Genomic DNA, 22,261 nt, shown 5'->3' with positions numbered 1-22,261 from the left:
CTGTTTGATTTGTTACACTGCCCAGCCTAAGTGCAATTTTTGTGTAAACGCAATGGCACAAGAAGTTGCTTGCTTGGTGCAACCATACAAAACAATCGATTGAGCGGCTCCCTTTTTTACTATCCAAACAGTGCAAGATTGATCCTGAACGAACCAGCCAACATACATGTATGAAGTTTAGGGGCAGAAATCAAGATTAAGTAAGAGATCAAGGTAAACACCTAGGTAATATACTGTAATATGCTTTGCAGTGAAACAATAACAGAGCAGGCAGTTGTAGAAGTACAAGTACGTTTAGCCATCTAGCTAGCATGCTTTAGCAGCCCAATTGACATAATAACCGACGTTATGGTGGACAAACACGTGTATCATGTTAAATACTTTTTCAAGTTGAACCCGGTAGTGAAATCAATGATGACTAAGCTGTCACCAGCTACTGCTTGCTCCTTTTTTAGCTGTGATTCAAAATATCGGACAAATTAAAATTCTGCATATGGCGTGCAGCCAAGGTTTTCCTTGGTGTATGAAACACCGCCAAGCTGTTTTAGTGTCCCTGCAGATTTTCAATACATCACCTCTTTGCCACAGATTCAAACTGACCTAGAGGATGGATTTTCCCTTGAGGGTGGGCTTCATTGGCGCAGGGAACATGGCCTATGGCATAGCTAAAGGAATACTGTCAGGTAAGTCTGGAGAAAATGTATTACATTGGTGATTGTTTTTATTCATCTAAATGATTGAGTCAATAGTAAAAATGTTCTACTTTAGGTGATGTCCTTCCCACAAATGTTACAGTGAGTGCCCCATCTCAAAGACACTTTGGATGCTTTCAGGTAGACATTAATATTTTTTTTATTTTTTTTTTTACAATTGACTCAATGCTATCTCATACAGCTTCAACATCTACTTACAATACTTAGCCTACTTTAGTATTTTCTGGAAGAAATTGTGCATTACTATTATTTATTCTAAATGTATTATTTAGTGCGAGAGTACGAATTATCCGTCCATGGTTTTATGTCCTGGACTTTGAGCCTTTGTTTTCATTGGTTCACAGGAATTGGGGGTTGCTGTCACTCACTCTAATGTCGATCTGGTCAGAAGTTCTGATGTTGTTTTTATAGCAGTCAAACCACACCTCGTTCCAACTGTCCTCAATGAGATATCACAACATGTAACGCAGAAACACATGATTATCTCCGTGGCAGCAGGTGTGACCATCACAACACTTGAGGAGGTGCGTCAGTTTGGTTTAATCTGCCAGGTTGTAAAAACATTGCTATTTTGTTACAATGGCTAGTCTACTAGTTGTGTGCCTGTCTGTGCAGTTGTCCTATAATGTAAACTACTGAAAAAATTGAGGGGGGGAAAAAAAGGCTAAAAACAGTTTGATGGAATGTTTACAACCCTATCTTGTCTTTCCTGAAGCTCTTACCTGCAGAAACGGTTGTCCTCAGGTTGATGCCCAACCTTCCCTGCGTTCTCCAGGAGGGGGCGCTGTTGTTCTCACGGGGCTCAAAGGCACGACCCGAGGATGGAGCTCTGCTCAGCTCACTGTTGCAGCACTGTGGCCTGGTGGAGGAGGGCCCAGAGGCCTGGATTGATGTGCACACAGGTCTTAGCGGCAGTGGAGTGGCATTTGTGAGTGGGGAAGGGGAAAGGGGGTGGGGAGGAGGAAAGGAGGCAAGGAGGCAAGGAGAGTCCCCCGGTCTCTCGTGATTGATATTGTTTTTGTGGGTGTGGTGTTTTTTGGCAGGTGTACCTGTTTGCAGAGGCGCTGGCTGAGGGCGCGGTGAAAATGGGCATGCCAACTGCTCTAGCACACAGCATTGCGGCTCAAACCATACTGGTAACGACAAACAATGTGCACCTCTATTCAAATGTTTGGGGTCACTTATAAATGTCCTTTTTTTTTTTTTTACAATAAGTACAGGGACATTCTCCCCGAGGCAAGTGAATTGCCTTGCCCAAGGACACAATGTAATTTTGCACGGCCAGGAATCGAACCGGCAACTTCTGATTAAAAGCCTGTTTTCTTAACCGCTCAGCCACCTGACCCCCCTTTTCTTATTAAAGAAAAAGCAAATGTTTGTCCATTTAAAGTAGTTGTTTTTCCTCCAGGGTGCTGGTCGGTTGTTAAAGGACTCTGGGAAGCATCCGGCTCAGCTGCGTTCAGAAGTGTGTACCCCAGGAGGGACCACCATCTTTGGACTTCATGCCTTGGAGCAAGGTGGCCTGAGGGCTACAACGATGAACGCCGTGGAGGCTGCTACTGAGAGGGCCCGGGAGCTTGGCAGGAAATCGGCAGGAACAGGAGACAGGAAGTGAGGATGCTCCGTTTTCCTCCCTGCCCATAGCATTCATGTTGCTCATTTGGGGAAGAGACTTTACCTGGCTAACATCTCTTTGAAAATACGGTGAAGAGACGTGGACATAGGACTTCAGAAACGACAAGTGTTATTTAATCAGATGGCTGGTCTTATGGAAATTGCTTGTGATTCTAAACATGTTCCCCTTCTAAGATGAGCCAGGTATGTGAGCCAAATGTTATCATGAATGGGGTGTGAAAAGATAGATAAGAGTTGTGTAACTTGAGTTCCTCCAGAAGTTCTCCATTAAAATGTATCCTGAAAGGAATGTGTTACTGCTGTCATCAATTACAAGGGAACATTTTATAGGTGTTGGTCAGTCATAATGTGGAACCAAAAACATGTCCATAGTATATTCAGTATTATGTTATTAATATTCCATATTTGACTGGAATGGACAAAGATATTCATATTAATTGCTCAACATTTAACTCAACTGAACTGTTGTGCACTAGACATCATGAGCCCATATGTCAATGAAACTGTGAAGGTATTTTTATTGACTGTTGTAGATTGTAATTAAAAAAAATCCAACCGTGTGCATCTTTTTCCCATTGTAACTGAATATCTCAAGGCTGTGAAACATTCATGAACAGCAGCCCCTGTCTGTGGAATTTAAGTATTGTCAGAATCAGGAAACTGGCAAGACCAAATTCAGGGAATGTACCAAGCCTTGAAATGGAAGTCGTGTTTTCGAATATTATTGAAATACGATAGGTCTTCGTGAATACATGTCAGTGCGTGTAATTCAAACTTGTACTTAAAAAACTAATATTTCCTCGGTTTATTATTATAACCGACCACCCCCTCCTAGCCCCACTGGCATTCTATTAACCCACTTCAAGTCCCTTTGATTTCCTTCCGAGTCTGGCTAAGCACATTGCTTGAGGAGCACGCAGATCACTAGCCCTGTGAAACACTACAAAACGGAACAGTAAGTCACTGACATTTGGATTTTATACAATGAAACGGTTGGAAAAAATATGAATGACTGTGCTTGTAAAATTATTTGAGTGTGGAAGAGTTTTTATTTAAAAGGCCAATACTGTCGTAGCTAACATGGCTAGCTAGCTATGTTAGCTTGCTGAACGTGTGAGCTCAGACCAACCGGCAGCTACTAGCTAGCTGGGTGGTACATAGCAGCCGGCAAGACCGCTATCTAGGCTATCTTGCTAATGCGAACAAATATAATTTGTTCATATATTCAGTCTTTTTTTTTTAAGAAAAGAAATAACTAGACCGACATGATTCATTTCTAATGTTACTGAAATTGTGTAGAAAGATAGGAGAAAGCATTTGTCAGACTGCACCTGCCTCGAGGCTGTGCGATGATGGAAGTCCATTGAGTACATTATTCAGTAACCTTGTACAACGTTTTTCAATCCCCTTAAATACAATTACAAGTCTTATCATTGCAAGCTAGTATAATTGATCCAACCATCCAATCATTTCCAAAAAATTCCCCTTTTAGCTAAGTAACGGGATCTATTGTCATTTTATATTGACCAATTTAACACCTATCTCCCTTTTTCTCCTATGCTTGAAAGAATCGGAGAAGTGAGTTGCTTGCTATTCTTGACAAAGCGATATGTATGTGTGTGTCTGTGTGAATAATGTAATATGAGTAGTGTAGTTGTTTGTGACAGTATACAATGTCTACTTTGATTTTAATGTGTGGAAGTACAGTTAACAAGACAATATTGTGATGTCCCCTTTGACCATGGCTGGTGGTGGCTGAATGGATGAAAATAATTTGAACTTAAACCAGGTCGTTGCTTGCTCGTACATTCAGTAAGGAAGGTGAGTCTCAGAATGTTGCTCAACTATCATACCGGAACGTTTTCCTTATATCTAACAAACTAAACATTGGCAGTTTCAAATCATACCGGGATAGCTCAATCCTCATGTGTTTGAACTAGATTTGGCTGAACAATCTGTTTCTGGAAACAACTTGATGTATGTAGATGTAGATGTATTTTTAGGAAATTCAATTTCCTGTATGATAGTGGAACTATGAATCATACATAGTTATAGCATGCCAGATGTACAGTATGAATGGCTTTCAATAAATCAGTGTTGCAACTGAATGCAAAATGGCAAATGGATATTACGTGAAATGTTTGTAATATATTTTGTTGTTGTTGTGAGCCTGTCAGAACAGATATCCCCATTCCATGCTTACTTCCAGTCATTCATTTACCTGGCCACACCCTTGGTTCTAAGGTCTATACTTTCTATTTCAAAGTTTTTTTCCCCCAATTCACTTACACATGTGCAGTGAATGCTCGTGTTGGCTTGTGTTTGTGTGAGAGACTACATATTTGTTAGTTTTTTCCCCTGATATGGCACCCTGTTGATTTATCCATGTCTGCCAGTTGCCAGACCATCAAGTACTGCAATGGTAACCTCACAGGAAGGAGACTCGCATGAGCTCAGGGATAAAGAAGTGCATCCCATTCAATCATAGGCATCGCTCATCCTCAGCTGGTCTGCATGAGACGGTTCTGTTTCCTGCATGCACATGCTCTCTGGGATTGATCCATTGCCTGACCTCAGGAGAATTGTCATCGGCCCAGGTTCTTAAGCAATTCAACGTACCTCTGCATTTGAGAGGTTTAAAACGACTGTCTGCTTCAGAGACCAATGTATCAATCCCCCTATGTAACTCAACTCCTGTGTAAACTAATCCTCTAGCCTGTCCCTGTCACTCTCTTCCTTTCTGCAATGGATCAAAGATGAACCCCCAGAGTTCAGAAATGGAACAGTCCAAGCATGATGTCACACTCGTCCAATATTCGGTGGACTGTACCACTGAAGTTGAGGCGGGGGCTCCGATGCAGGCCGAACCAGGCCAAAGGAACGGGGATACTTCGTCCTCGTCCCCAGAGAGCGGTAGCTTGAACGGAGACGCCAAGCGGAGCGGGAAGAGCCGCCGTCGCCGCAAACGCTCGGCCCACCCTGAGAGCTGCCCTGCGGCTGTGGAGAGGAAGGACCAGGAGTCGGGGCAGCATGTCCAGACCCACAGCCCAGCATCAAGCATCCTCCTGGGCCTGCGCTCCGAGTGTGCCTCGGTCTGGTTCAACCACCGGATGTACGAGCAGGCTGAGAGCGTTTACCAGTGCTGGCTGGGCCGCTCTGCCAACGGGCAGACCCAGCCTAATGGATCCCTTCTGCCCACAGAGGCTCTCCCCACCCCAGGGCTCTCTGTGTGTCCTTTCCCACCTGCTGGTGGCCACGCCCAGCAGGGAGCCTGCCCCCGTGGGGTGCAGAAGGTGTCTGTTCACGAGCCTTCTTTAGACCAGGCGGAGAGCAGCGTTGCTGAAGAGCCCCAGCCGGGGACCGTCCCAAACACCCTTTCCCTCTCGTCCGTCCGCCCGGCGACACCTTCCACCCCGGACGAGGGCTACCTGTCCCTGGCCCCGACCCCTGCCACGCCCACCCAGCAGACAGCTCCCGCCCCAAGCCCCCCACAGCCAATCAACGGGCTGCCTCGTGTCCCGGCGGAGCTGCTCGGAGACGTGTGGTTGGAGAAGCCCCTCTATGACAGAGCAGAGGCCGCTTTCTACCAGAGCCTCTACGGCAACAACAACCTGGGCTCTAGCCACCCACGTGTAAGCTGTCCAAGTTCCCCCTCCACCTGTAGAGGCAGCGACTACCACCCACAGAGCCTGGAGGAGGAGGAGGAGGAAGAAGAGGAGGACGAGGAGGAGAAGCAAGGGCCGGTGCTGGTCGCACACGGGAAGGCGGAGGTGTTTCACGCCCTGCACCCCATTCAGGAAGAGGAGGAGCCTGGCGACGTCGCTAAAGAGGAAGCCTCGGTGGGCGGGGCCTGCTACTTCCTCCACCCTGACAGCGAGCGGGTGTGGCTGGATAAGTGGCGCTACGACGCAGCGGAGGGTCGGTTCCACGCCGCCCGGGTGGTGGAGGGGGCCGGCGGGCGGCGAGACACTGGGCCGTCACCAACACTCGGCTGCTCCAAACTTCTGGGGGACAAGTATGACCTTGCCCTAGGAGACTGGCCTTTCCCCAGAGCTCATTGATTTGCACTTCAGTGTTTCTTTCTCTTGTTGTCATTTTAGTTTTTCTTCCATTTTGGGGGGGGGGGGGTTGATTTTGATTAGATTTTTTTTCCCTCCCATGTTTCTTCTGTTCTGATTTTTATATCATTTGATGATTTTGAGTTGGTTGTGCCTGCTATGCTGTTTCATTTCTTGAGTTTGCATGCTTGCATCTTTGAAGTCGTCAAGGTTGAGTCTTATTAAGTAGAGGTGCCTGGAAATGTCATTTGTATTATTCAAATCGAATTTTGGGGTACAGTTGCTGGGTCGGAGTGAAGCGTCAGTGGGGTCATCGTGAAACACAAATCAGGTCAGCTAGGTCAATGTCATGAACATAACTGACCTTCCCGATGTTTCTCCTTTCGGCTCTCTCTCTTTGTTCTCTCTTTTGCTCTTTCTCTCGCCGCCTCTAGCACCATGAGCGCCGCCGTAGACTTCCTGGCCCAGGAGAAGGTCTGGTTCGACAAACCTCGCTTCGACGAGGCGGAAAAACACTTCTACGAGCGCGCGAACGGAGCCTCGCACTCGGCGCAGGTACCGCGGCCCACGGCCTCTCCGCGTCTGTTTATCCCTTTTCCTGACACGCACGCTCTGCTCTGACCCGGCTCCACTGTGTGTCCTCAGGAGCTGGGAGCAAACAGCATCTTACTAGACATCGCACGAGCACGGGAAAACATCCAGAAATCTCTGGCCGGAGTGAGTACATGACTTCATGAAATCGCACGCTTCTAACTTTCAGGAGTTTTTCCTTTTGAAATCCAGGTTTTTTTTTCCCTTCGCTTCTAGTTTTTCTGGTACATTTACATTGAGTCATTTAGCAGATGCTCTTATCCAGAACGACTTACAGTAAGTACAGGGACATTCTTTCCGAGGCAAGTAGGGTGAAGTGCCTTGCCCAGGGACACAACGTCATTTGTCATGGCTGGGAATCGAACAGGACTTCTGAGTGGCAGCCCGATTCCCTAATCGCTCAGCCATCTGACCCCCCACGTACAAGTGGTTTCGTTTCGTAGACGACCACATTCACCTCACGCCCAAACCGGTCGGCCATTCACCCAGCACTATGTCACACATGTCTTAACTTGGTGTTGTTTGGTTGTGCCCAGCAGTTTTTACCCTGACCCCTTAACCTCTGGGGTAAATAACCCAGTCCAGAACATGCCCTTATCACTATCACTGGGAAAACTAGCATATGTGGGCAGTATGAGTGAGTTTGTTGCCTGCCTGTTTTGTTGAACAGGGGAATTCAGGGGAAGTGCAAGTTATTTTCAGTACTTGTATTTTTCATTCTTATTCAAGCCTTGATGAATGCATGTGTTGTTTTTGTTTGGCTGCAGGATTGCTTTTTGTGGTTGTGCCGCTCCTATCGAGTTTATATCCTTGATTTTATATCCTGCATCTCAAGTTTTTCAAGATTCCTTGTGTGTTTTACAGTATCGTTTTTGTCCTAAATGCTCTGCCTATGGTTTTCCCCTCCAAGGTTTAGTCCTAGACCCTGCTTTTGGTTATCCTTTCTTTCTTTCTCCAGCCTCTGCTCACTCAACACTACCGACTTCATTCATCTCTCCATCCCCCTTCTGCCCTCCCCTTCCCTCGTTTCCTGCCCCCTATCCCCACCCCAACCCCAGCTCAAGACTTCGCTGTTGCCTAGCAGAGTGTCTCGCCACCCCCTCCTGAACCACCAATCCCTGCTTGTAAGTGTCCCGACCTGTGTGACTTGAACCCACCCCAGCACCCCACTGAGAGCAAAGTGACTAGAACATTGACTCTAGTCCCAGCTCACCCACCCACCTCCTAGTTTGGCACTACCCTCCTACTCTCCCCTATTCCCTGGTGGCCTGATGCTGTGGTGAGTCAGAAAGCAACACAGCAATTTGACTGCAAGGTGGAGCAGTTTAATGATTGGGTTCTTCTTAGCCTGTCGTTCACCGTATAGCACAATGAAAGGTCAGTTGATTTTGGTGCCCTCTCTCCTTTAGTCTCCTTCACTCCTTGAGTTATTCACACACAGCCCCCCCCCCCTTCCTCCTCCCCCACCTACTGTCAACCCTTCCATCTGAACACCTACGCTTCTCTCAGCCCCCCATATCCTCCAAGTCGCTGTCTTTGGCAGCCAGGGAAACAGGTGTGTGTGTGGTCAGCGTCAGGGCTCCACTGGGTTTCCTGCCCTCATGTACCGTCGTAGGTCGCCCCATTTTTGAAATTGAGTTTTTTCTTCTAATATCATGACTGTCTATTAGTGGGAATCATAGGCTTTGCTCTGACCGGCTTTGTGGAATCGACCGGCCTCCTGCTCTGTACTCGGTGCTGTGTTGCTCAGGCGGCTGTAAGAGTCCCTGGCTGTCTCAGTGCTGTCCCAGTCACGGCAACTCCTCTCTGGGTGGGTGTGTGTGTGTGTCCAGAGCACAGGCGCTGGAGCTGGAGAGCAGGGGGAACTTGTGTCCCGCGTCAGGGGCCTGGAGCAGGAGAACCAGAGCCTGCACAAAGGTGTGTGGGCCCCACAAGCACACGGAATGAGTAGTTGGTGTATATGCATACTGGTCAGGTGTCACGAGCTGCGGTATGTGGGACCTAGCTAGCTGACTGTCTCGTCTCTGCGCTGTGTTTGTCAGTGGTGGAGGACCTCCGGCTAGCTCTCTCCAAGCTGGAATGTAGGGTGGAGGTGCTGGAGAAGTCCCCTGTGAGAGCCCCAGCCCCGCTCCCTGCAGCGCCCTGCACAAACGTGAGTCTCCCTCCTCATTATCGCTCAGTCAGGGCTCTGGTTAGCTCTGGGTAGCCCTTGTGCTGTCTGTCAGGGTTTGATGGCTGTCCCTGTCCTTGTCCCCCCTGTCCAGGGTACCCCTGTCCAGGCGAAAAAGCCCAGCTCCCCAGTAGAGGAGGAGGAAGACGACGACATCGACCTGTTCGGCAGCGACGAGGAGGAAGACCTGGAGGCCGAGCGAGTGCGAGAGCAGAGGCTGAAGGAGTACGCAGAGAAGAAGGCTAAGAAGCCCGCCCTCGTCGCCAAATCCTCCATCTTACTGGACGTCAAACCTGTACGTCGCTGTCCCTCGCCCGCCTGATTGGTTTCCGGTCCTGCACCGTGCACTTTCTGTGTTACGTTTATATATGTCTGTTTATGCGTGTCAGTCATTCGCATTCCCTGGTTAACGTGCTGTCTACGACCGCTTTTTCAAGGAGCTTAATGTTCCTGCACCACATGCATTTTAAGTGTGTTCAACTTTGCCTTTGTGTGTGTGTGTGTGCGTGTGCGCTCACCCCTGTCCTCCTCAGTGGGACGACGAGACGGACATGGCCAAGCTGGAGGAGTGCGTGCGCTCGGTGGTGGCCGACGGCCTGCTGTGGGGCCAGTCCAAGCTGGTGGCCGTGGGCTACGGCATCAAGAAGCTGCAGATCTCCTGCGTGGTGGAGGACGACAAGGTCGGCACAGACATGCTGGAGGAGGAGATCACCAAGTTTGAGGACCTCGTACGTACCGCTCTCCCATTGAGGCTCTAGAAATTTCCAGGTGGGTGAGCAGAAGATCTCACGGTGTGTCTTTTGTCCTGTCGCAGGTCCAGAGCGTCGACGTCGCAGCGTTCAACAAGATCTGAGTCGTCTGTTTCCCCTTCCACCTGCTGCTGCTCATGTCACACGGTTCATAATAAAAGCTTTTGGTGCACTCAAACCCCTCTCGGCTGTGTTTGTAGGAATGTAATATTACGTGCAGTATTGTGTCTGTAACCAACTTCTTAAACGAATGAGGCCAAGATGTACCTGCTCTGGTAGCATTTATACAGGTATGACGTTTGATTTATGCACTGTGCACTTTTTCCATGTATAAACAGCTCCCTTAGTTGTAATTGTCTCTAACAAGTGAGAGACCAATGTACCAAAAACGGTATTTAATTTATTTGGAAAATATGTTCCTGTAAATACAAGAAGATTGCGTGTCTGTAAATCACTGCAGAAATAGGGGTTTTCTGTAGTTATGTAACAACATTTAAAAACAGGAAATAATGGAAACATCTTTTATGTATCCTTGTTCCTGGTGCGTGGGATGATTGACTTTATAAAGCGCTGTCTCAGCTTAGCCTACCAGGTTACTGCCCATCCTGCCACTCACCTGCCGATCCAAGATGAAGCTGATCCTGACTCTCTGCATTACCTGGGCTCTTCTCCTCACAGGTAACACAACATACTCTACTGAGCTGAACCACAACCAAGGAGGTTATCTAGGGTGACCAGACGTCCTCTTTTACCCGGATATGTCTTCTTTTTGAGACCTAAAAAATGCGTCCGGCGGGGATTCCAAAATCGTCCGGGATTTTACCTCGTCGGATATTTGTGTTTCTCTGGGTCTTTCACAAACTAGTTATTACGCCCTTACAAGTTGTGGAAAGGGTATCTCCGTTACGTTCCACCTTCTTGCGCGAGCTCTGACTGTAGAGAGAACTGTCATTGGTCAATCGCCTTCTCAGTGTTACCATGCACGTTAATTCCAAATACGATCATTTGGAGCCTTTGGTATGATACAATTTCCAATCTAGCAACAATGTGAGCACCTTGCCGCCTTTGTTATCATTATTGCTTGAATATATGAGGAGGACTGAAACATTTCTTAATTTTCTTATTTAAATATGTGGCTATATAAAGAATTTATTATTTAGAATTTTGTATTTGTAATCATTATTGGTTTAATGGACAAGACACATTTAAGAAATTAATTTAATGTGTCGCCGAAGCGACGAAGTGTCTTTTTCACAAACCTTTTCAAATCTGGTCACCCTAGGTTATCAATAATTTACATGAATGATGGTGGGATGCAGGTGGGCGGTGTGAAGTAACTAGAGTCTATAGTTGGTCTATGATTTGACAATATGACTGATGTGTTGAATGGACGTGTGTTATTCTGTTCTTGTAAAATTTCCAGGGGAGTCACTGCAGTGTGTCACCTGTACTGATGCAACATGCACAAATGCACCAGTCAACTGCTCATCAAACTCTTCTGTTTGTCAGTCTTCAACCACTCAGTTTTCACTCGTGAAAGGTATATCTTTTTTTTTTTTATTAACAAAGGCAAATCATTAAAGGGGCAATTGACTGGGTTTTGGGGGTATTTCACACTGTTCCTTAAGGTCTCCGAATAGGGTATGTAACATTGGTTGGGTTGAAAATGGCCCGGGTGCTGTTCTATGCCCTCTGACAGATCCTCTGAAATGTTCCCGGGAAAAAAAACACTAGCTTTTCTCCTTTTATGGTATGCTCATTAATATTTAGATAAGCTGCGCGCTGATTGGTTGGTTATCAACGAGTGAAGCTGGGAGGAAAAACGCAACACGCAACAGCAGCACTCGCTGAAACACCGAAGTCGGAGACTTGAAATTAAAACGCGCAAATAAATCTATTGTGTCTACACAACACTGTTTTTAACAGATTGACTATATATCATTTGAAATGATAACATTACTTGTTTCCACTTCTGTTGTTGAAGCAAACTGGATTGACTTACTTAGGTGGGTAGAACGTTAGGCTACGGCTTAGCAACCAAACCATATCGTGATTCTACTCGGCTTCTTCAGTTAGCTAGCTTGGCTAGCTGTAGATATCTTGCTGTAAAATAACATGACAAAGATCTGGACAAACACGCATCGTGAATTGTAGATTTTCATTACACAGGTTATTTATTTGAATGAAACACAGTCAGGAACATGAATCAACGTTAGCCCCATTGCCAATAAACTAGGCAAAATTATCACACATTCTACCTATGCTCTTGCGTTAACTAGCAAGCTAAACTTGTTTACATGCCTACAGTCTAGGGGCCTATTCCATAAAGGCCGCTCAAAAAATCTAGACTTAAAGTCCTAAACTAGACTTGAATAAGTTTAATTAGTCAAGCGGTGCTTAAGCGGTTCCATAAAGGCCAATTTCAGCTCACGCAGTCCTACTAATTCAAGTCAGATTTACGTAGTCAAGCTAATTGCGCGTGCACCTTATTTTTTTACAGCCCGAGAGGTAAAGATGGATCATACAATCCACCACGGCAAATGCAATGCACACGGCCACATGACTTCTTCCAGAAAGAACGTCCCCTTTAAATCGTGTACAATGACAGCTCCCTCATCCACCGCTTCAATCAAAGTAAAATGACACGTCATGATTGACGTTGTGAAAGTAGACCTTTGTTGATTAAAAAATACCCTCTAAACTAATCTAAATGGACTTTTTTGACATTGTTTAAAATAAATAGCCTACTATTAATTAAAACATTGGCCAGTTGCCTAGTGCTAACTTTTTAACATGGGTTTTGTGTCGGGGAAATGGGCGGATTTAGGTTCGTTTTGCAATTGTAGGCTACTGTTAATAATTATATTGCTATGATAAATATACTCGGATAATTTAGATTGAGATGTAGACCTATGCCTGATGCCTAAACATTTGAAATCACAAACTAACATCCATACATTTAACGGCTATGGTGCGTAGCCTATCAAAGCATTGTTCATCATTGTTTAATGCATTAGGCTAAATGTTGTAGCCTAAGTAGGCTATTTACGTTGATTTTCTATCAATGTTGAACTGATGAGAATAAGAAAATGAGAATATACGTGGTAAATCATCGTTTTCCCGTTGGGTCAGTGTTACACGAATGTCTGGTTAAGCACCAAGTCACGCTAAGCCCGACAGTTAGTCTGACCCTGAGTCTGACCAGACTAGTTTCGTAGCATAAGTTCCCATAGTAACCGAGTTCGAACTACATTGAGCTAGCTTTATGGAACCGAATGAACAAGAAATGAGTCCGACTAACTGACGTAAGTCTGGCTTATTCGGTAAACTCGGTTTATGGAACAGGCCTTAGGTGTTACTAGTAACAGTTACTAGTAATGCTAACGTATCCTGTATCTAGAACCTGCCTTTCTCCATTTCTTTCAAATAGATTATCTAGACAGACGTTAGCAATAAGCAAGACTGCAGTTCGTTTTCTGGCTATTTTTCGGAAGCTTCCCTTCTAATGCCGACTACAGCTAGTCTAGCTAGATTCATTTGATGTGTGTAGAAACGTATTTAGCATTCTACCTGGTATGCTATATGCAGGAAACGTTAGCATTGCTAATAACTGTTAGCACAACATCATACTGTCCTTATAGCTTGCGGTTGCAATGAGCATACGGTCGGAACAGCACCTCTTTCCAGGTTCAGCTTCCTAGCAAATCCTGCTTGAAATTGTCCAAGGTTGTCAAAACTGTCTTGGGTGAAATGTTTAGAGCAAATGAATGATTGAGTGTCGAACTTCGCCGGGGATCTTCTCATAGACAACAGCAGCCATGCCTGTTGAATGTTTGGCTCCTTGGGAAGACTGTGAGTGTTAGCCTTCCCTGTACAGCCTGGAACACAGCATTTACGACCGTGGTCCATTTTCAATATCCTTGTTATAATTCAAAACGTTCTTCTTTGTAATTCCTTATAAGTAGCCTACACAGAGAGCGCGCAGCTAAACTAGTATTGGAGATAGACGCTACCTCGGGCTGGTCTGGATGTAAATTCTGGGGCGTGACAAAGATACAGACCAGAGCCAATAAGAGAGCGATCACCGGTCCTACAATAGGACCGGTAGCTTTGTTGAAAAGCTAGCGTTTACAGCCAAATTTTTTCTTTTTGAGATTTGAATAGGAAAGAGGTGTCAATGGACTTTGATATTCACGGTGTGTTCAGTTTACCCACCGAACTGTCGTTATTCAACTATGACAAGGTAAAATCGGTTTTGCAGTCAATTGCCCCTTTAAAGCAGTCTTTTTTTGTAAGCCTCCATTCTATCTCACAGTAGTTTTTATTATCCATATATAGTTGACTCTGTTCCTTAATCATTAACAGTCCATTATGTAAACAAATTCTGCTTGTTTCAAAAATAAGTTTAACATTCTGAACATTGTACATGTTCTTATTGTATCCAGACCCATTTGTAAGTAAGTCCTGTGTAGCGGCATCCAAATGCATGACACCTCTGAACGTCACGATAACACAACTGTCCGTGAACCTGGGCTTCGAAAACCTTCGTCAAACTCAGCTCTGCTGTGACCAAGACAACTGCAACAACCAGACTCTACCCGGTACAATTTATATCTGAAATAGTCATTTCAGCTACACCATGTCAGATCAAATAATAATGTTTTTAATGTTTGAAAGTATATAGACTACTGTATGTTAGCAGACAGCTGTTACCTGCAAGTGCAGTGTAGTTAGAACATCCATTAACTGATACCATACAACTTTGTTAACACATAAAACAAGCAAATAGTAAACATGTTGTCAGCCAAGTGTAGATCCCCCTTGGGTTACTGGTTTACCTTACCGCTTCCAAGCTCCAATGTCAACATGAGAAACAAACCTACCCATATTTTAGTCTACTTAATCCTATTTCTCACATTTGTTTACTTAACCTGACCTGATCCCAGAACCAGTCCCCAGTTCCAATGGCCGAAAGTGTTCTTCCTGCGACAGTGCATTTGACACGGTGTGTAACACCCCTGTGGACTGTGTGGGAGTGGAGGATAGCTGCATTAGCATCAATGGTGAGTGTTTCCAAGGCTGAAATTCTCATGAACGTATGTTTTACCTAGAACCTTGTATGGATTAAAAAAAATATAGCATCAGTGTGTTTTCTTACTTTACAGTGACTGGTGCAATCAACATTGTCCTGAAAGGCTGTGCATCCTCAAGTCTGTGCAACGTGTCTGTCATAACCTCCTTCCTGCCACCTGTCTTGTCTTCTGTCCTGCCTTCTAACGTAACATCAGCTTTAGGCTTTAATGTATCCTGTAAGACAGCGCCCTCTACTGGTCCATTAAATAGCACAGCCCCCTCTACTGGTCCAGGAACTAACTCAGCTCCCTCTACCGGTCCAGTGAGTGTAGTCCTCATGGCAATGTGGCTTCCTTGGATGCTCAAACTTACCTTCTAAAAAACACAAACACACCATCTTTAACATGCAGAACGAAAACGTTTTATGATATAATTGTCAGAAGATGCTGTTATAACACAACAGTATGTTTTACATTTGGCTTGTATACAAAGAAACAGATTTTAAAAACATATCTACTGTTTTTTCAATTGTCTTGTGCTGCCACAAGTAATAAAGTGAAATATGGTTATTGATGTATCTGTATTTTGTTCATTATATTTTATTCTTGAAATTTGACATTAATCTGCTATATTTTATTGTTCATACAGTTGGACATTGCTATTTTTAATGGGCCAATGTGTAATGTAGTTATTTAGGAACTGTTAAGACATGACTATAATGTTCAGTGAAAACCTGCATGTTTCTGATGGATCCATTTTTGGTTCCTGGCTGGCACCTTAATGAGTGAGTTGTTGGTAAAAGACCTAAGGAATGAAAACATCCCAAAAGAAAGCATTCACCTTTTCAAAATCTTTGTACAAAAGTTACAATTACAGTTACAACATGTCTGTGTGACAATCTATCTTATAAAAAATTTAGATCTCTTTCATGTATTGCATCTCTTGCTCTGGTAAGTCAGACATACAGGTATAAAGTTTGATTGATGTACTGTGCACTATTACCAATTTCCATGGATAAACTAGCCTGGCTGCCAGCCCAACTTCTCCCGCCAACAAAAAAATTTGGTCGGGAAGTTGGGTCTGGAGGGTCTCCTATTGGGGAACAACTACAGAAAACCAGGATCTGGGCGTACCAATAAAATTGCCAGGGCGGGCTTTATACGATGATGGACAGATGATCAACAGTAACGTAATCACCCACGTCACAAAAGAGCGCTTAAGTTGAATTTGTTTTAAACAAACAACATATTACATTGCTCTGATTGGTTGTAGGTCTATCCAATTGAGCGAAGAGGCATTTGTTTTCCAGGCTCGTTTGAAACACGCCCCATAGTCAAAGCCCAACGGAGAGTTCTCAGATTCATATTCTGACTAGAATTATGGGTATGACAACATCAGGCTATGGATAAACAGCTCTCTCAGTTGTAATTCCGTCTGTAATGAATGTGAGACGAGACAAAAATGGATCATAACAGTTGACAGTACTAAAGCCTCTAAAATAAATGTATATTGATAATGTTAAGTATGAACAGTAAGAGAGACCATTATATTGTATGTGTGTACATTTAGATCTCATCATTAAAGACAGCACCAACAATAAAATAGTTATTACTCATACTTATTACTTAATACGGGGGTAAGTTAACCCACCAGCTGATTCACAATGTTGCAGCAACCTACTGGCAATGTTGCAGGGGAGTGTTCAGCTGGGGAGTTTATTTACCCGGGTATATCACATAACCTGCTTTCTAGAATACCCCCTAGGGCTCCTCTCCTCACAGGTAACACAACATACTCTACTGAGCTGAACCACAACCAGAGAGCTTCTCAAGAATGTACATGAATGATGGTTGGATGCAGGTGGGAGGTGTGAAGTAACAAGTCTATATAGTTGGTCTATGATTTGACGAAATGACTGATTCTAAACACTGTCCTTGCCCTCCCTCTATCCTCAGCAGTTAAATGTGAATAGTTGACTGCAGCGTGGCAGGACCTGTCCTGCAGGGTCTCACTGGAATAGACTATCTTTTTTAGAAGGAAGATTCGCCGATCAAAACCCTGTGTTGGAGTATTTGCTTGATTTCAGTAGAGATTTGATGGTCTGAAGTGACAGGCTCGTGACGCGTGTTTGTCATTTGTCCCCCAGATCAGTTGTTTGTGACACAGTTGTCGAGGGCTTGTTCTTGGATTGGAGGAAAGCAAGCCAGTTTGCCCCTTCCACCTACAAGTAAAATCCTTGAACCAGAGAAGCAGATTGAGTCCCCTCAGTCTCACTGTCAGAAAGGCCCATCCTGCTCCTGGTGAGCCCTGTTAGGGTGATCCTGGAGAGTGGTTAGTAACCGATTACACCAGTTTTGAAGTAACGTGCATCTCCCTTTTCCAACCTCTCAGAGATGAGTTGGATGGGGTCATGGAGCCAGAAAACTTACTTTTACATTCATTCGTTTAGCCGACGCTTTTATCCAAAGCGACTTCCAAGAGAGAGCTTTACAAAAAGTGCATTGGTAAATGATCATGAACAACGAGATGAGACAGCCCCAAAAAAACATTGTAGGTAGCCAAAACATGAGTCATACATTGTGAAAAGTTTAAGTGCCAATGGGAAGAAACATAAAAGCATGTAGTTAAACAAGTTACAACATGAATCTCAAAGGTGCAAGAGTGTTCCTGTAGGAAAGCAAGCAACAATAATATAATTTACATCGAGTACAAGAAGTTAAATCAGTTAGAACTAACCAACAAGAGCAACAAGTCCCTCAATAAGAGTTATTGTGTTCATGGGGGAAACTAACATCAGGTCCAGCAAGTCATTCCTAAGTACCGTTGTACTCCCAGAACAAGAGTCTTAGCCTTTTCTTGAAGGTGGGGAGACAGTCAGTTTCTCTGATCAGTGTATGAATTATACAATGACAAGTCTGATGGAGGTGGGGAGGTGATTCCACCATTGGGGGGCAAGACAGGAGAAAAGCTTGGGTTGAGAGCAGGCACTCCTGAGAGGTGGGACCACCAGATGGTTGTCAGAGGAAGACTGTAGGTGGCGGTTGGGGGAGTAAGGCTGCAGGAGAGGCTTGATGTAGTCGGGTGCAGTCCCGTTCACCGCTCGAAAGGTCAGTACCAGGGTCTTGAATCTGATGCACGGGAGCGTCTGGGTAGATTGAGGACCAGGCGGGCTACTGCGTTCTGAATCCTCTGGAGAGGGCGGGTTGCGCATGCTGGGAGATGGGCAAGTAGCGAGTTGCAGAAATCCAACTTTGAGAGGACAAGTGCTTGGACTAGCAGCTGGGTGGAATGCTCAGACAGGTATCCCCTGATCTTCCGGATGTTGTAGAAGGTGAATCTACACTGGGAGACTGCGGCAATGTGGGCCGTGAGGGTGAGCTTGTCATCCATGGTCACCCCAAGGTTCCTGGCAGAGGATGAAGGGGTCACCGTTGCAGATCCCAGGGTGATTGAGAGATCGTGGGAGATGGAGGTTTTGATAAGTTCTGTTTTGGCAAGGTTCAGCTGGAGGTGGTGCTTGGGCATTCAGGCGGAGATAAGACTTGCTAGATCAGGAGAGCTTCGTGTGTGGTGAAAATGTGTTTCAAGTTAGTAATGAAGATCCTTTTTCTAATTCAGTTTTAAATTTCCTTAATTCAGCACTTGAGTGAAATTTTCGTGTGACCCTTGCTCTGCTGCACTGTATAAAGGCCAGCAGATGGCAGAGGCCAGCTTTGTACCGGTTATGGCTGCACCCAACCAATCCACATCTCGTTTCATGGTTCGGTCAAGCTTTTCTGCGATGAGGGAGTAGCCTATGGTGACGAAAACAAACAAATGCAAAGGCTGTATTGTTGTATTGTATTTTACATCTCAAATCATTTTAGTGTTTAGAAACCCTTCAGATGCCTTATTGACACCAACACGTACTCTGTATGTTGTCATTTCTAGTCTGTCCTAGGTTTTCCTCACAGAAATCTGGGGGGGGGCTTTTGAGGGTTCTTGTATGGATCTTGTAGTTCCAGTGTTGTAAGATATTTGCATTTTTAGTCAATTATTTCCAAGTGTCAGTCATTTGAACCCACAGATGTGAATAAGTTACATTAAGCTTGAAATTTGTTTGACAAATTATAATAGTATTTTATTTATTAGACATATACGAGCAAAACTGTTCTTGAATTAAGACACCTACACCAGTGTAAAACAAATGTCTTTTTTTACCCATTCCATAATTAAAAAAAATAGATGCAATAACCACATTTCACAACTGAAAAACATCCCGTATGACCATTAGATATTGGCCACCCACCACATTGTACAGTAATATAATCAACCTAAGTGAAGGCATGCATATCATTAACCTTATTGAAAACTTGTCTGTAAAGGCCTTAGAGGAGCTCATTGACAAGGGTTATGGTACTTGAGCAAGACCACATAAACAGTGAGGTACATTCAGTACAGGCAATCCTCATACGTTATGCCTTTCTACAGTACCCAACATTGGCAGCGTTGACCGTCACTTACGAGCTGTGTCGTAATTGGCTACAAACCAGTCACATGTGTCCTTCAAAGCTGTAAAAACAGGAAGAAGAAAAGATTATGCGAGCGTCACAGTCAGGACAGGTCTCGATGTTGACTCAATTGTCTAATTCAGTGGTTCTCAACCCCGGTCCTCAGGGCCCCCCTGTCCTGCATGTTTTAGATGTTTCCCTGGTCCAACACACCTGATTCAAATGAATGGTCGTTACCAGGGTTCTGCATAGCTAGATAACGACCCATTCAGTTGGAGCAGGGAAACATCTAAAACACATAGGACAGGGAGGCCCTGTTAGGGTGATCCTGGAAACTTTGCTACAGGCGAACTAGGCAGCCACCTAGGGCGCCATGAAGAAGGGGGCGCCAAATACTGAAGTGCGTCCATTAATGAACCGTTCCGCACCACCAGCAGAGGGCGCAGGGGCAGGGTGGGGGGGTGCCTCTTCGATTTGGGCTCCCGGGGGGAGGGGGTGTTGAAACATCTTGCCTAGGGCGGCGAAGGTACTGGGGGGCCCTGAGGACCAGGGTTGAGAACTACTGATTGCCATCATATCAGAGCTCCTACCTTGATTGAAGGACGTAAACTTGACGTCGGGCAGGTAGCGTCGCAGCTTGGCATTGCTGGCTGTCTTCTTGAACTGACCGTCTGATTTACTGGTGTCAAACTGGAGAACACGGTTAAAGAATGAAACTCTCATCTTTAATATTGATAGAAACATTTTGTGTTTTACGTGTGCCTGTCTGTATGACTGTTTATCTGACTGTAATGTTACATTCGTCCATTGAAAGGATACAACTACTTCTCCCTTGAACCCCAGGGCTTGGACAACAGACTCGGCTGCTTCCTTGATAGACAGCTCATCCTCCTCATCAACTGTGTCACACAGGCAGGAGCGAGACTTAAAACTCAGCAGTGTGTGGTTAAATAAATAAATGATTACAATACATCCAAATGTAGCCCCGGCCCTGTGTTGAGAACTCACCAGATAATATAATTGGATCCACTTCCTTGTATTCTCTCAGAACCCACAGAAAAAGACGGGCCAAATCTAAGGAGTAAATGAACTGCCTTCTGGGACTGCCTGAGCCCCACACTGTCAACGGACTCCCTTCCTCTAACAAAACAAACACACAATGGAGAGGCACAAAATAAAAGATCCAGTAGTTGGTAGGCATAGAGCTTACACAGGGGTTGGTCAAGTCATATGTTGACAGAGCAAGGGTGTGTCTTACTTTGTGCTATAAAGGCCTTGTGTATGAGGCCTGGCAATACATGTCCGTCCTCGATGCTGAAGTTGTCATGGGGACCAAACACATTCGTTGGGATAACTGCCGTGTAGTGAATCCCGTGCTGTGCTGCAAGTGCACTGCAAAACACACACGCATAAGCAAATTGATTGGGCAACATGGCAATAACATATTTATGAAATGATTCCTTCTGACTTCTCTACACACCGGTTGTGGACATCAATCATTCTCTTTGCGTAGGAATACCCAAAGTTGGACGGATGAGGAGGCCCGTTATGGATCTGGAGATGAGGAAATGAGATAAACATCAAGCCATTCAATAACCATCATATGGATAAGCTGGAATTGTGACACACACACGCGATGCCTCCCACCATGGTTTCGTCGATGGGGTATGTGGTCTTATCAGGGAAGATGCAGTTGGAAAGGCAGGACACCACCTTGACCACGCCCACCTCGTGGGCTGCCTGCAGTACGTTGTCATTTATGTAAAAATTGTTCCTCTGAAGCACACAGACGGACAGATCCATTAGCATGACAGCCCCCAGCCCCCTAGTTAGCTAAAGTCTCTCCATTATCTATCTGGGTAGAAATCAAAACCAGTCCAGTTTAGTGAGCTGTCACCATGATACAGCCTGGCTCTTACCCAAAAGTCCAGGTTGGCCTTCATGTGTTTGTAGAGGCCACCAACCATGGCAGCCAGGTGGATGACATGGGTAGGCTTGTGTTTCTGGAAGACAGCCAGCGTCTCCTGGAAGTCCCTAAATTGGAGAACACACACACACAGTAAAGTTGTGTTTGTACTGAAACAGGTGATTGTCAAGTTGAACTTGTTTTAGTGTGCGTAGTTTAAACAGGTGAGCACTCACATGAGGTTGGCATCCTTGGAGGAGAGGAAGACCCACTGCTCCGCCTCCTTACTTCCTTCTTCCTCGTTGATGACGCGCTCTATTGCCTTGCCCACCAGGCCTGTGCCTCCAGTCACCAGCACCCGCATAGAGCCCCTCTGCTTTTCTGCACAATCCATCTGCTGAAAAAATATCTTTGTTTCTTTTTGTGTGCCCTGAGGACTGGATTTTTCACCATGTGAAGGGCTTCCCCAGGCCGCCACACATACGGTAGACTTCATAGTAATAATTATAGGTTTAGGCTATATACAATAAATACAAAACCTGTACAGGTTCCATGTTGCATTGCTAAGATCCCTAAACGGGTCCTGGTCATATAGCCTACTTGGTAATTGGCCACATTGCTACCCAAATATGTAGCTTATATTAAATGATGGGGCAATAAGCCAGTTAAGTAAATGATTAGTTACTGTAAGTGAAGCCACATTGATTTACCACAACCAGGCAGCAGAAGTAGGCTACCAGACTTGTTTAACTGGTTGCACACTTTTGCTAAACGCTTCAGTCCAATTAAGTTGGCTTAACGCAAATCTATTCGTCCAATCCCAAATATACGGAAATTTTCCGAGACCCAAGGCTCTGCCAAACCAGAGATATCGTT

At 45.0% G+C, this 22,261-nt stretch overlaps 4 protein-coding genes across 5 annotated transcripts; 3 read left to right on the top strand and 1 right to left on the bottom strand.

Annotated features, from left to right (window-relative positions):
- The first annotated feature begins 67 nt into the window (after positions 1-67).
- Positions 68-2,910, top strand: pycr3 (pyrroline-5-carboxylate reductase 3). Of its 2 annotated transcripts, none has more exons than XM_084692301.1 (7): positions 68-213; positions 589-683; positions 769-833; positions 1,058-1,237; positions 1,429-1,641; positions 1,757-1,849; positions 2,122-2,910. In XM_084692301.1, exons 2-7 carry the CDS (start codon positions 608-610, stop codon positions 2,326-2,328), a joined length of 834 nt encoding a protein of 277 aa, XP_084548427.1. In that variant the 5' UTR covers positions 68-213; positions 589-607; the 3' UTR covers positions 2,329-2,910. The 2 variants fall into 2 exon arrangements, with proteins under 2 accessions (XP_084548427.1, XP_084548428.1); XM_084692302.1 differs by having other exon boundaries at positions 94-225.
- Positions 2,911-5,089: 2,179 nt separating this feature from the next.
- LOC146221170 (uncharacterized) lies at positions 5,090-10,094 on the top strand. The gene is made up of 9 exons (XM_084692303.1): positions 5,090-6,363; positions 6,841-6,961; positions 7,052-7,123; positions 8,056-8,121; positions 8,830-8,914; positions 9,040-9,149; positions 9,262-9,462; positions 9,701-9,895; positions 9,982-10,094. Exons 1-9 carry the CDS (start codon positions 5,105-5,107, stop codon positions 10,018-10,020), a joined length of 2,148 nt encoding a protein of 715 aa, XP_084548429.1. The 5' UTR covers positions 5,090-5,104; the 3' UTR covers positions 10,021-10,094.
- Positions 10,095-10,496: 402 nt separating this feature from the next.
- Positions 10,497-15,558, top strand: LOC146221169 (phospholipase A2 inhibitor gamma subunit B-like). The gene is made up of 5 exons (XM_084692885.1): positions 10,497-10,594; positions 11,340-11,456; positions 14,362-14,517; positions 14,863-14,979; positions 15,082-15,558. The coding sequence occupies exons 1-5, from the start codon at positions 10,546-10,548 to the stop codon at positions 15,366-15,368; spliced, it is 726 nt and encodes a 241-aa protein (XP_084549011.1). The 5' UTR covers positions 10,497-10,545; the 3' UTR covers positions 15,369-15,558.
- A 3,588-nt stretch (positions 15,559-19,146) lies between these two features.
- Positions 19,147-21,788, bottom strand: LOC146221168 (GDP-L-fucose synthase-like). The gene is made up of 9 exons (XM_084692836.1): positions 21,622-21,788; positions 21,399-21,513; positions 21,127-21,255; positions 20,960-21,033; positions 20,738-20,871; positions 20,488-20,619; positions 20,299-20,378; positions 20,070-20,169; positions 19,147-19,540 (listed from the first exon to the last, which is right to left on the bottom strand). Exons 1-9 carry the CDS (start codon positions 21,777-21,779, stop codon positions 19,485-19,487), a joined length of 978 nt encoding a protein of 325 aa, XP_084548962.1. The 5' UTR covers positions 21,780-21,788; the 3' UTR covers positions 19,147-19,484.
- Between the last annotated feature and the right edge of the window lie 473 nt (positions 21,789-22,261).

The sequence above is a fragment of the Hypomesus nipponensis genome, chromosome 26 (genome assembly GCF_054491055.1).
Source record: "Hypomesus nipponensis isolate SF chromosome 26, ASM5449105v1, whole genome shotgun sequence".
NCBI classification, from domain to species: domain Eukaryota; kingdom Metazoa; phylum Chordata; class Actinopteri; order Osmeriformes; family Osmeridae; genus Hypomesus; species Hypomesus nipponensis.
Note: the sequence above shows the minus strand (reverse complement) of the source record. Positions and strands in the feature narration are given on the sequence as shown.

What these genes read in the sequence shown, in the direction of transcription:
- LOC146221168 (XM_084692836.1), bottom strand. Translation starts at nt 21,779, where the DNA reads ATGGATTGTGCAGAAAAGCAGAGGGGCTCTATGCGGGTGCTGGTGACT. An exon ending in ACCCCATCGACGAAACCATG is followed by an intron (nt 21,034 to 21,126) that starts GTGGGAGGCATC and finishes CCTCATCTCCAG; the next exon opens with ATCCATAACGGGCCTCCTCA. An exon ending in CAAGGCCTTTATAGCACAAA is followed by an intron (nt 20,620 to 20,737) that starts GTAAGACACACC and finishes TTGTTTTGTTAG; the next exon opens with AGGAAGGGAGTCCGTTGACA.
- LOC146221170 (XM_084692303.1), top strand. Translation starts at nt 5,105, where the DNA reads ATGAACCCCCAGAGTTCAGAAATGGAACAGTCCAAGCATGATGTCACA. An exon ending in GAGCCTCGCACTCGGCGCAG is followed by an intron (nt 6,962 to 7,051) that starts GTACCGCGGCCC and finishes GTGTGTCCTCAG; the next exon opens with GAGCTGGGAGCAAACAGCAT. An exon ending in TCCAGAAATCTCTGGCCGGA is followed by an intron (nt 7,124 to 8,055) that starts GTGAGTACATGA and finishes CCCCAACCCCAG; the next exon opens with CTCAAGACTTCGCTGTTGCC.
- LOC146221169 (XM_084692885.1), top strand. Translation starts at nt 10,546, where the DNA reads ATGAAGCTGATCCTGACTCTCTGCATTACCTGGGCTCTTCTCCTCACA. An exon ending in CTGGGCTCTTCTCCTCACAG is followed by an intron (nt 10,595 to 11,339) that starts GTAACACAACAT and finishes TAAAATTTCCAG; the next exon opens with GGGAGTCACTGCAGTGTGTC. An exon ending in CAACAACCAGACTCTACCCG is followed by an intron (nt 14,518 to 14,862) that starts GTACAATTTATA and finishes ACCTGATCCCAG; the next exon opens with AACCAGTCCCCAGTTCCAAT.
- pycr3 (XM_084692301.1), top strand. Translation starts at nt 608, where the DNA reads ATGGATTTTCCCTTGAGGGTGGGCTTCATTGGCGCAGGGAACATGGCC. An exon ending in AGCTAAAGGAATACTGTCAG is followed by an intron (nt 684 to 768) that starts GTAAGTCTGGAG and finishes GTTCTACTTTAG; the next exon opens with GTGATGTCCTTCCCACAAAT. An exon ending in GCGGCAGTGGAGTGGCATTT is followed by an intron (nt 1,642 to 1,756) that starts GTGAGTGGGGAA and finishes GTTTTTTGGCAG; the next exon opens with GTGTACCTGTTTGCAGAGGC.